The 12,595-nt window shown below is 42.6% G+C and overlaps 1 protein-coding gene across 1 annotated transcript in view; it reads left to right on the top strand.

Moving 5' to 3' along the window:
• LOC140187771 (clathrin heavy chain 1) overlaps positions 1-12,595 on the top strand; it is an 84,824-nt gene that overhangs the window by 33,257 nt on the left and 38,972 nt on the right. Inside the window, exons 5-11 of the mRNA XM_072243462.1 lie at positions 938-1,099; positions 2,355-2,468; positions 2,841-3,014; positions 5,778-5,975; positions 7,504-7,704; positions 8,985-9,137; positions 9,786-9,908. Of these exons, the coding sequence (XP_072099563.1) occupies positions 938-1,099; positions 2,355-2,468; positions 2,841-3,014; positions 5,778-5,975; positions 7,504-7,704; positions 8,985-9,137; positions 9,786-9,908 (1,125 nt within the window). The remainder of the gene's footprint in view (positions 1-937; positions 1,100-2,354; positions 2,469-2,840; positions 3,015-5,777; positions 5,976-7,503; positions 7,705-8,984; positions 9,138-9,785; positions 9,909-12,595) is intronic.

The raw sequence follows: 12,595 nt of genomic DNA, 5'->3' as shown, positions 1-12,595 counted from the left end.
GAGCAGGCTTGTTGGAAGTTTGTTCAATTGTCTCAATTTCAAAGGTGGGGTGATGGTAGTGTTAAATTTGTATTGAAGCTTGCTGTAATGTTACTTTAATGAATAGCATTGATTTAAGACAAATTAAGCCTTTGTTTTATAAGCAGCAGCTAGGAGAGATTGGGGAGAGAGATTGGAGAAAGAGATTGCTGTCATGATGGATTGGAAATGCATAAGTGAGGTTTATGAGCTAGTTTTGTATTTCCGTACAGAAGTCCCTGTACGGTGGGAGGGGAGGGGACGTTGACTCAGACCATGAGAGGCCTGCGTCGGGCATTTTCATGCCTTACAAGGCGCAGATTGGAAGTCTGTGTGGGGTGCCACTCACACAGACACTAGAGCAATGTGTGATTAAGTGCCTTGCTCAAGGGCACAAACACGCCGCCACAGCTGAGGCTCAAACTAGCGACCTTGAGATCACTAGACCAATGCCTTAACCACTTGGCCACGTGCCCAACACTTGCATGGTGGTTTTCATGTAAAATTTTGACTCTCGGGTACCATAGCAAATAGCACAACACTATTTCAGTATCTGTTTCTCCCAGGTGCTCAGGTTTCCTCCCACAGTCCAAAGATAGACGAGTTAGTAGGTTAATCGGTCATTGTAAAGTGTTCTGTGATTAGGTTAAGGCTACATAAGTGGGTTGCTGGGTGGTGAGGGTCGTTGGGCTGGAAGGGCTTGTTCTGTGCAGTATCTCTAAATAAAACTAAAATATTAACTCTAGAGGCCTATGGTTTCGAGTTTCAACAGCCAAGGCTGTCCAGTTGAAAAAGCTGGTAGTTGGCAAATGACTATCTATTAGTTCCAGTGCACCAAGGGTTTAGTGCACATGATGGTCTTCATCAAACTTGGGGGCATAATTGGTCGGAAACTTTTAAGTTGCGCTTCTACTTACAGCAAAACAGAGTAGTGGGTGCAATGCAGCTCTACTCTCTGGATCGGAAAGTGTCTCAGCCGATTGAAGGCCACGCAGCAGCGTTTGCGCAATTCAAGATGGAAGGGAATGCGGAAGAGTCAACACTGTTCTGCTTTGCTGTTAGAGGCCAGGCTGGTGGAAAGGTGAGTCCACTGCATGTAGTAGCAGGTCACCATAGCTTAATAGTCTTTCCCCAGTTAACTGGGTAATTGCTGCTGTTCAAAATATCTCGATTGTCCCTCTGAAGTCCAAATGTGCTAAAGAAGCTGGCAAGAAATTTATTACCAGCTCCAAACCAATTTGCTACCTAATCTATTCATGGTTGGCTATGTCGCTGGCAGTTGCAAGGCTGTAAATACTGGGATCTACAGCAAAAAAAATATAGAGCCACTCAGGCTAAGCAGCAGTGGAGGAGATGAGGGGTCTAGCGGTGGGGGCAGTTGAACAATGCTATGCGGTCAGGCATTCCTGTCTCTGGAGTTAAAATTTGACCTACTTTCTGCAAGCTTCTGCATGCGACTTTGCAAGTGCTGAGCTTACCCATGGAAAGATGGTTCTAAAAATCCTAGTGAAGTACCTACCTCAAAGCGAAAAAAACCAAACTGCCACTGCTGGAGGAGCTCTAAGTCAAGGAACATCTGGGGAGAAAATGGGATAGTTGACATTTTGAGTCAAGACCCTGCATCAGGACATGGTAAAACCCTTTTTCCCCTTTTGCTGGGTGATGGCTTCCACAGATATCCCTCTTGTCTCCTCCATTGCAGCTTAACCTCAGTTCCTCTACTTTTTTATTTCCCTTTTTTTTTTGCTGTAGATCCAAGTATTTGCAGTGTTGTCTCAAGCAGCTTAAAGTCTGACTGGTAGTGTTGGCAGTTCCATCCTTCTCATCCTTACCAGCCGGCACATTAACAAAGCCTGATACCCTTGCTAGTCTGCGTAACATTCACTCCAGGTGCCTAATTCAATGCTTGACTGTAGTGTGTTGAGGATCTCACTAAAGTGAGCTTGAAGGATACCTAAACCTCATTGTACTTTTGGTTGTGGAACATGGAACAGTGCAGGCCCTTTAGCCCATAATGTGCCAATCTTTGAAACTACTCTAAGGTCAATCTAACCCTTCCATCCCACATCGCCCTCCATTTCTTTCATTCATGTGCCTACTACAACCCTCTGCCTTCTGTGGGATAGATAATTCTGTATCCAGCAATATAAAGATGACTAGAAATTTCTGACAGTAACAACAGGGAAGCTTTCAATACACTTCCATTTTGGATTAATTTGTACAAAATGCTACTGATATCCAACAATGTCTGGTCCAGCAGTTTGATTCAATAGATTGACTGGTAATGCTTAATTATCTACCTCTATGTATGCTGTTAATATTACTGTTTCCTTTAGCTTCACATCATCGAAGTGGGTACTCCTCCAACAGGGAATCAGCCTTTTGCCAAGAAAGCAGTGGATGTCTTCTTCCCACCAGAAGCGCAGAATGACTTTCCTGTTGCGATGCAGGTAAATTGTTATTTCATTGTTTTTAAAAAAAAAATGGTTGCAGCACTTTCCTATCCTATTTATGGAGTAAACTGTAAAAGTTAAATAATGCCATATTCAATTTGAATTGGACTGTTGAACTTTACACTGGGGACTGGATGTTGGCTTGAGGAAGGAATTTCTTGGTGCGGTGTAAATCAGCACAAACATCTGTCGTAGTTATGGTAATTTAGAACATTCATTAATTTCAAGATGCTGTTTGCAGCATCCAAACTCTGATGACAAATTACTGGTGAATAATGAGAATTTGAAGGTAGCAGGTACCAAAACTAGTGCATTAAAGTTTTAATTAAATCAGTATGAAATTAATCCCACTTTCTTTTCTATTTCAAGATAAGCACGAAACATGATGTTGTCTTCCTGATCACTAAATATGGATATATCCACTTGTATGATTTGGAGACTGGTACCTGCATCTACATGAACAGGATTAGTGGAGAGACCATCTTTGTCACGGCAGGGCATGATGCTACTTCTGGGATAATTGGAGTGAACAGAAAGGGCCAGGTACACTGATATACAAACTAGTTCAAAGATGGCAGTTCATGTGCATATACATAGCTTCAATTGTATAACAATTTCTAATCTTCTATGTCAAGTTTCAGTTTACATCCAAACTGCCTTTTCACAGATAAGGATGCCACTTGATTACATCGAAGTAAGTAAAACTGGGGTCTAATGTTTTAGAATGGGTCATGTTACCATTGGACTCTTGAGATATTCCAGGCTGCACAATTCACACCTGCACTGATTTGCCACACATTGTTATATCCCTGCACTTAATTTGTTGTAGGGTCTTTCCTATGGTCTTGTGATCAGTAGATATAGGAGCAGAATTGGGCCATCCGAACCATCAAGTCTGCTTTACCATTCTGTCGTGGCTGATTATTCCTCTCAACCCCATTCTCCTACCTTCTCTCTGTAACCTTTGCCCTCACTAATCAAGAACCTATCAACTTCCGTCTTAAACATACCCAATGACTTGGCTTGCATAGCCATTTGTGTCAATAAATTCCACAGATTCAGCACCCTCTGGCTAAGGAAATGTTTTCATCATCTGTTCTATAAATGTCTTATTCTGAGGCTGTGCCCTATGATCCTAGACTCTTCTCCCCCCCCCAACCCCACACTATAGGAAACATCCTCTCCACATCCACTCCATCTGGATTTCAGTAAGATCCGCCCTTCTACTAAACTCTTAACTACAGACACAGAGCTGTCAAGCTCTCCTCGTATGTTAACCTCTTTCACTGCTGGGATCATTCTTGTGAATTCCCCACCCCGGACCTCTGCAGTGCCGGCACATCTTCTGTGTAGGGGACCCAAAACTGCCTACAGTACTGAAGTCTGACATCAGGCAAATGTTGACTTTCAAGACTGCTTTCCAAAAGCCATTCCTCTCTGCTCTCTTGTAAACAGATTTTTCTAGTTGTCCTAGGTCTGAATAACAAAGATAGGCAATTGTTGGCCTGCCAAATCAAATGGGTCTCTGCATCTCTGGGATCACCACCTTCACGGTGGGACCCTGTATTGTACATATTTTTGCAGCTCCAAGAGCTAAAAGTCCCACCCGTAATGGGTGGAATACCTGCCCAGCGGTGGGTACTTCCTGGCTTAACTGTCTCAACTTTCAACATTTGAATGTTCAAACATATTAAATTTCAGTTTCGCTTCCTGTTGCTTTTCTGACATGTCAGTCCATGGCCACCTCTACTGCTGTGATGAGGCCACACTCAGGATGGAGGAGCAACATCTTGCACCCCATCTGGGTAGCCTCCAACCTGATGGCGTGAACATCGATTTCTTGAACTTGCGGTAATGGCCTTCCCTTCACCAGTTCCCCCTCCCACCTTACCTGCCTATTACCTTCCTCTGGTGTTCCTTCCCTTCCCTTCCCTTTCTTCCAAGGCCTTCTGTCCTCCATGAGATTCTCCCTTCTCCAGCCCTTTATCTCTTTCATCAATCAACTTTCCAGCTCTTTATTTCACCAGCCCCCTGTCTCCCAGTTCCACCCATCACCTCCCACCTTGTGCTACTCTCCCCCGCTTCCTCTACCTGTTTGCTCTGACCTCTTTCTCCCCTCTTCTCTCCCCCCCCCCCCCAGTTCTGATGAAGGGTCTCTGCCTGAAACATTAACTGTTTACTCTTTTCTATAAACATTGCCTGGCCCTGCTGAGTTCCTCCAGCATTTTGTGTATGTTGCTTGGACTTTCAGCATATGTAGATTTTCTTGTGTTTGAGTCTCTGAAGAATATTGATAATGGCTAGGGTCACCAGTCTTGTGGAATACTTCCCAGGGGAAGGCAATGGCAGAGCACTTCTGTAGGGGGAAAAAAAAATGGCCAAGAACAGTCATAGTTGATAAGATAACTTTTGTTTTAATCTTGAACTTGATGCAATTTGGAGTGATCTGTACAAAAGAATGAATCTTGTGCCTGCTGATAACAACTTAAATTTTTGAGTTTATTTATTGTATAAACCTTATTTATTAAGCAATTTATTGCTGTGGTGACTTTTCCACCGAATACCAAGCAACCTGATAAACTCCAGATTTTATGTTATTACACTAGTCATTCCTGCTCATCCTGACCTTGAAGATATGAATGAGGGTGTGACCTGTGTGCTGTGACTTATAGTGTGTACTGCGCCAGCTGGGCAAGTGCACATATAGGTTAAAACCAAAGCCATTTCCCAGGTAACTGTTTCCAGAAGCCCAGGTGTGCTGTCATATTGAGTAAAGATGGATTTCTGGATATTGAGCCAAGCACCAGCAGATGGCTATTTGGTAGTTTTAATTTGTTCACCAAATGGAATGAGATGACTATTTCGCTGCTGGCCTTTTTACGTTCCGTGTACGGGAATTTGAACCTTATTATATCCTCTTGTAGGTTATATTTGGATTGTAATGCTATGCTTCCCTTAAATTATTTTCCAGCATTTAGTTTCAACTAGGTGTGCATCATTTGCCACCTTCCCCAAATGAAAGTCGTCTTGCATATAAATTAAGATATCTGGACAGCTTTCTATTAATGAAAGCCTATTTCATTAAATGTCGAAGAAACTTGAGTATTGCGATATTTGAGTAAAGAATAATAGGTTAACTTGAATGCCTTAAACCAGAGCAGGTTCAACTTCAGAGGGATGTACTGTCCTAAAGGCAATCTCATGGTTCAAGAACAGTGTTAATAGTGAAGGTTTTATTGTTGCCATTAATTTGTATTTGATTTTTTGGTACATAATATAATTAAGCAATCATATTTGTTTTTGCAGGTGTTGTCAGTGTGTGTTGAGGAGGAGAACATCATTCCTTACATCACTAATGTGTTGCAGAACCCAGATCTTGCTCTCCGCATGGCTGTGCGCAATAATCTGGCTGGGGCAGAGGAACTCTTTGCTCGAAAGTTCAATGCTCTCTTTGCTCAGGGAAACTATTCTGAAGCAGCAAAAATAGCTGCAAATGCTCCAAAGGTAATGTTCAACGTAAATGATCAAAGCACATGTTTTACCATATATGACCCAGAGATTCACTTTCTTGCAGGCATACTCAATAAATCCAATAACCATAGAATCAATGAAAGTCTGTAGCCAGTGTGCAAAAGACGACAAAGTGCAAATACAAAAAGAAACAAATAATAAGTAACAACAACTATTGAGAACCTGAGATGAAGAGTCCTTGTGGGAACAGTTCGGTGACGGGGCAGGTGAAGTTGAATGAAGTTCAATGGCTCAGGGATAATGACTGTTCCTGAACGTGGTGGTGAGAGTCCTGGGGCTCCTGTACCATCTTCCTGATGACAGCGGTGAGAAGAGAGCGTGACCTGGGTGGTGGGAGTCACTGATGTTGGATGCTGCGTTCTTGTGAAAATGCTCTGTGAAGACGAGCTTAGTGATGGAAAGTGCTTTACTCATGATGGACTGGACTGTATCCACTACCTTTTCCATTCAAGGGCATTGGTGTTTCCGTACCAGGCCGTGATGCAGCCAGTGAATATATTCTTGACCATGCATCCATAGAAGTCTGTCAAAGTTTTAGATGTCATGCTGAACCTTTGCAAGCTCCCAAGGAAGTGGAGGCACTGCCATGCTTTCTTTGTAATTGCACTTCTGTGCTGAGCCCAGGACAAATCCTTTGGAATAATAATTTATAGCTGCTGATCCTCCGATTAAAAATGGGCTTCTGGTTTCCTCCTGAAGTCAATAATCAGCTCCTTTGGTCTTGCTGATGTTGAGCAACAGGTGGTTGTTGTTGCAGTGCTCAGTCAGATTTTCAGTTTCTCTCCTATATGCTAATTTGATTTGGCCTAAGACAGTGGCATTGCCACTAAACTTTAATATGGCATTGGAGCTGTGCTTAGCCAGACAGTCAAGTGTAAAGCAAGTAGAATGGGGGGGGGGGGGGGGTGCAGTCTGGTGGAGATGTTACCAATCTACACTGGCTATGGTCTGCAAGTGGAACTGCTATGATCATAGTTTCTCTGTGGAGGAGGGGGCATATAGTGAAGGGAGAATATAATTGAACCTGATCAGCTTAAGTTGAGGAATGATCTGGACGTCCTGACTCCCATCACTGGATCCCCTCTGTACTTGTTATCCTTGAGGCTGCACTCCAACTCAACAGCAGACATTTGTGCAGCATATAGTTGCTGTTAATATTATTGATATCCTTCATCTCAATGATCTAAATTTAGTGATAGCGTCACTTTAAATCAAGAGGACATGGTGACTTCCATTTTGGTGATATCTTGGAGTACTTGAGATATTCAGAGCATGTTTTAAACGAGTGCTGCCAGTGGTGGTAGTGGAGGCAAATGTGATAGAAGTATTTATGAGGCTTTTAGGTAGGCATGTGAATGTGCAGAGAATGGAGTGAGATGGACATTGTGTGGACAGTAGATTAATTTAGTCTAGCACAAAATTGTGAGGTGAAGAGTCTATACTGTTCTATTTCAGTTATCCATATTATGGCCTTTGACTTTGTATTTGTCTCTTAAAACAGGGTATCTTGCGCACTCCAGACACGATCAGGCGATTTCAGAGTGTTCCTGCTCAGCCTGGGCAAACCTCTCCTCTGCTTCAGTACTTTGGAATCCTGCTTGATCAAGGGCAGCTGAACAAATTTGAATCTTTGGAGCTTTGTCGGCCAGTGTTGCAGCAAGGTCGTAAGCAGTTGCTTGAGAAGTGGCTAAAAGAAGATAAGGTAACATTTCCTGCAAACAGATGGCATTCCGATTCGTTTCACTGCAGGCAGTAGTCCCTGTGCCCAGCAGATGCATTCAGTGCTCCAACCCAACAGCAAGCTAATGACCTTGTGCATTGCCACATGGGAGTGGGATTCTTGGCAGATTGGATCACTTGATGTTTACCTGTGAAATTGCTTGGAGGGTTATGGGCTGAATGCCAGCAACTGGGACTAGCAGGGAGGATGTTGTCAGCACGGACCAGTTGGGCTGAAGGGCCTGTTTCCCTGCCGTATTACTCTGACACGTGTAGCTAGCTAACCTTTGGGAATGAATGAGCTCAATTTTTTCCTACTTAAACTAAAATTGATACTTGTCAATTTTACACTTTTTGCAGTAATATTTTTTTAATTTTTAAGTATTGCACTGTTTTATTGCTGCAGAAAGAATTTATTGACATGCTCATGTATTAGGTACTCTAGTACACCTCATTACTGCAAATATCTAATCAGCCAATCATATGATAGCAGCTCATTGCATAAAAGCGTGCAGACATGATCAAGAGGTTCAGTTGTTCAGACCAAACATCAGAATGGGGAAGAAATATGATCCAAGTGCCTTTAGCCGTGGAGTGATTGTTCGTGCCAGGCAGGTGGTTTGAATATCTCAGAAGCTGCTAATCTGGCATTTTTGTGCACAGCAGTCTCCAGAGTTTAGAGAATAGTGTGGAAAAACATAAAGCATCCAGTGAGCAGCATTTCTATGGGTGAAAAGACCATGTTAATGACAGGGGCCAGAGGAGAATGCCCAGACTGGTTCAAGCTGACAGGAAGGCGACAGTAACTCAGATAACCACATGTTACAACAGTGGTAAGCAGAAGAGCTTCTCTGAATGCACAACACGCAAGCCATAGTGAATGGGCTACAGCAACAGAAGGTTTCCAATGTGTACTTATTGGTCACTTTATTAGGGACAGGAGGTACAGAATAAAGTGGCCACTGATTGTATGTCAGTGATAATAAACCTGATTCTGAATGAATTGAAATGAGCATTTTGCATATCTATATTTGCTCCTTGTGCTTGTTACATTGAAAATTTGGTCCTTAGTTAACCTGAAAGCTATCCATTGTACCCTGTTTATTGCTGCTGTGACCTGTAAGTGATCAAACTTTGTAACCCATCAGTAGGATGGGGTATAAACTTAGCTTACTAATTTGGGTTGTTCAACAAGTTTTTGACAAGTAAATTCAGGTTTTGCTCTGGTACATAAAACTTAATTTGTTAACTTTATTCCTGCAGCTGGAATGCTCAGAGGAACTTGGAGACATTGTGAAATCTGTGGACCCCACTCTGGCCCTGAGTGTCTACTTAAGGGCAAATGTCCCCAATAAGGTGATCCAGTGTTTTGCTGAAACTGGTCAATTCCAGAAGATCGTTCTGTATGCCAAGAAGGTAGGTTGTGTTTAAAAAGCAATTCAGTGATTTGCTTACAGCAGTGGTAGGACTAATGAATGAGTGTCTCATTTAGAGCATATTAAGCCTGCATTCAAGCTTTATAAAAATGTACTCTTCCCACTTCTTGAAATGGATTTCTTGATGTTTTCAGTTTTGGGAGCTGAATTGGACCTGGTTTGTTTAGTTGATGTGATTCTGTTTACATGGGTTGCATAGTAGGCTATAACTCTTGAGGTGCTCTGCTCTAAGATTGTGCATTGCCTTCTCCCTTGCCTCCTTTCTCTGCAACCACTAATCTTTTTCTTTCTTTGGGATTACTTTCAATATACTTTATAGATTTTAGTCACTACTTTGCTCTATCCCTGTTTCACCGTACTCCATCTTGTGTTACTTATTGGCTGTGTCTGCGGTATTATCTTGTGGGTTACTTTCACAAACTGGTTTGTTTTCCATTAATTGGATAGATTTTGCTGCAGTTGATTTGCATTTCAGCATATTGGCACAAACCACAAAGTAAGTCCATACTTTACTGCATCTTGAGAAATCAAGATGTTGAACGGTAGAAATACAGAATCTATTTTGACTGCTACCAGGACACGGGATTACCTTTCACATTTTGTTCAAATTTCCCTGGTCTTTCCTTAGGTTGGATACTCGCCAGACTGGATCTTTCTGCTGAGAAATGTGATGAGAGTTGGGCCTGATCAGGGGCTTCAGTTTGCTCAAATGCTGGTTCAGGATGAAGAGCCTCTAGCTGACATCACCCAGGTGAGAATTTGATTCTTGTCCTTACCTGAATTTAGGAGCATATATTAAAATGCATTATAACATAGCAATAAATGGAATGAAAGGTCTTGTGCTGAAACCTTTCCCAACTTGATTCAAGTCATCTGTTCAAACTGCTGCTGGGCTTAGCTGTCTTTTGAGTGACTTTCTAGCACCCGTCTTCCTGACTAGGAAATTCCATTGCTGTTGAATCATAAAGTGTTCTGCAGGATGTTCATTGTGCAGTCAGGTTCAAGAACAGTGGAGTATTGATGGGTTCATGGCTAAATGTGAACCAAAGATTTTTGGTGACTTGTGGCAAGTAAAACTGCATTTTGTTATTACTGGTACAGAGTGAAATGTGAGGCTGTGGTTGATTATCCTTTAGAGAGAGAGATATAAGAATTCATAATACTTTGTCATGAACTCACTCACTCTCTCTCACTCTATTCTGGGGGAGCTCAGCAGTTCAGGCAGCATCAATGGAAAAGAGTAAGTTGTGCTGGAGACTTTTTTTGGTCAGATGGCAACTGAATATAGCAATAATTGTGGCAATTCCACTCTGAATTGTAGCAAAAGCAGACTGCCTGGAATACATGGTGAAAATTGAGTATTTAGTTACTTGAGTATACAGTATATTTGTGGATGATTGGCATGGACTGAAGGATCAAAGGGCCTGTTTTTTGTGGTGTGGTGCTCTGACTTTGAATGGCATGGCTGGAATAGTTTTCACAGGGAACAATGAATTTTCAGTTCAAGTTTGTAAACTTTCCTGTTCACTTTGCTTAAAGGTAAAATAACTGGTACCAACCTCCTTGTAGGACCCACTCCAATGAGGATCTTATTTTATTGAATGGTTTGAGTTGGGTTTGGTAATTTGGAAATTTGAGATTTAGCTTTGTCACATGTGCATTGAAACATACAGTTAAAAAGGTGAGGTGACACTTCACCTGAGAGTCTGTTGGGGGCATCTACTGTATCCGGTCCTCCCGGTGTGGCCTCCTGTATATTGGTGAGACCTGCTGTAGATTGGGAGGTTGCTTCACCAAGCATCAATGCTTTGTCCACCATAAAAAGCGGGGTCTCCCAATGGCTACACCCTTTTTAATTTTGCTTCCCATTCCTTTTCTGGCATGTCAGTCCATGGCCTCCTCTACTGCCATTAGGCCATACTCTGGAGGGTTAACACCTTGTATTCCATCTGGGTAGCCTCCAACCTGGTGGCATGAACGTAGATTCTTGAACTTTGGTAACTGTCCATCCTCTTTCTCTCCCCCCCCCATTCCTATTTCCCTTTGCTTATCTCCTTACCTGCTCATCACCTCCCTCTGCTTCACCCCATTCCCTTTCTTCCTTGGTCTTCTGTCTTCTGTCTTCTGTCAGAGTCACCCTCCTCCAGCTCTTTTTTTTCACCAATTAACTTCCCAGATCTTTATCTCACCCCTCCCTCTCTCCTGGTTTTACGTATCACCTGTCACTTTGTACTATTTTCTCCCCTCCCTCCCCCACCTTACTGACTTCTCACTTTTTTTTCCCTCCATTTCTGATAAAGGGTTTTGGCCTGAAACATCAACTGTTCACTCTTTTCCATAGATGCTGCCTGGCCTGCTGAGTTCCTCCAGCATTTTGTGTGTGTTTGGATTTCTAGCATCCGTAGATTTTCTCTTGGTGAAATGCATTGTTAACATAGAAACATAGAAAATAGGTGCAGGAGTAGGCCATTCGGCCCTTCGAGCCTGCACCGCCATTTATTATGATCATGGCTGATCATCCAACTCAGAACCCCGCCCCAGCCTTCCCTCCATACCCCCTGACCCCCGTAGCCACAAGGGCCATATCTAACTCCCTCTTAAATATAACCAATGAACTGGCCTCAACTGTTTCCTGTGGCAAAGAATTCCACAGATTCACCACTCTCTGTGTGAAGAAGTTTTTCCTAATCTCGGTCCTAAAAGGCTTCCCCTCTATCCTCAAACTGTGGCCCCTCGTTCTGGACTTCCCCAACATCGAGAACAATCTTCCTGCATCTAGCCTGTCCAATCCCTTTAGGATCTTGTACGTTTCAATCAGATCCCCCCTCAATCTTCTAAATTCCAACGAGTACAAGCCCAGTTCATCCAGTCTTTCTTCATATGAAAGTCCTGCCATCCCAGGAATCAATCTGGTTAATCTTCTTTGTACTCCCTCTATGGCAAGGATGTCTTTCCTCAGATTAGGGGACCAAAACTGCACACAATACTCCAGGTGTGGTCTCACCAAGGCCTTGTACAACTGCAGTAGTACCTCCCTGCTCCTGTACTCGAATCCTCTCGCTATAAATGCCAGCATACCATTTGCCTTTTTCACCGCCTGCTGTACCTGCCTGCCCACTTTCAATGACTGGTGTATAATGACACCCAGGTCTCGTTGCACCATTCATTCAGATAATAATCTGTTTTCCTATTTAGCATCAAATCAGTGAGTTTGTGCTGGGTAGCCAAGTGCATGATTGATTCTTGCAAATAGGGATTATAGGACTATTTAAACAGAACAGTATAGGTCCTTCAACCAACAATGTGCTGACTTTTTAACCTATTTTAAGATTGATCTAACCCTTTCCTCTTACGTAATTTAATTTTCCTTTTTTAATGGAAGACCAGGCAGTAGAAAATGCTTGAATCATCCCTCAATTTTCTTCTCGTTACATTGCT

Source organism: Mobula birostris, chromosome 25, assembly GCF_030028105.1.
Source record: "Mobula birostris isolate sMobBir1 chromosome 25, sMobBir1.hap1, whole genome shotgun sequence".
Taxonomy (NCBI): Eukaryota; Metazoa; Chordata; class Chondrichthyes; order Myliobatiformes; family Myliobatidae; genus Mobula; species Mobula birostris.
This window is presented reverse-complemented; position numbering and strand designations above follow the sequence as displayed.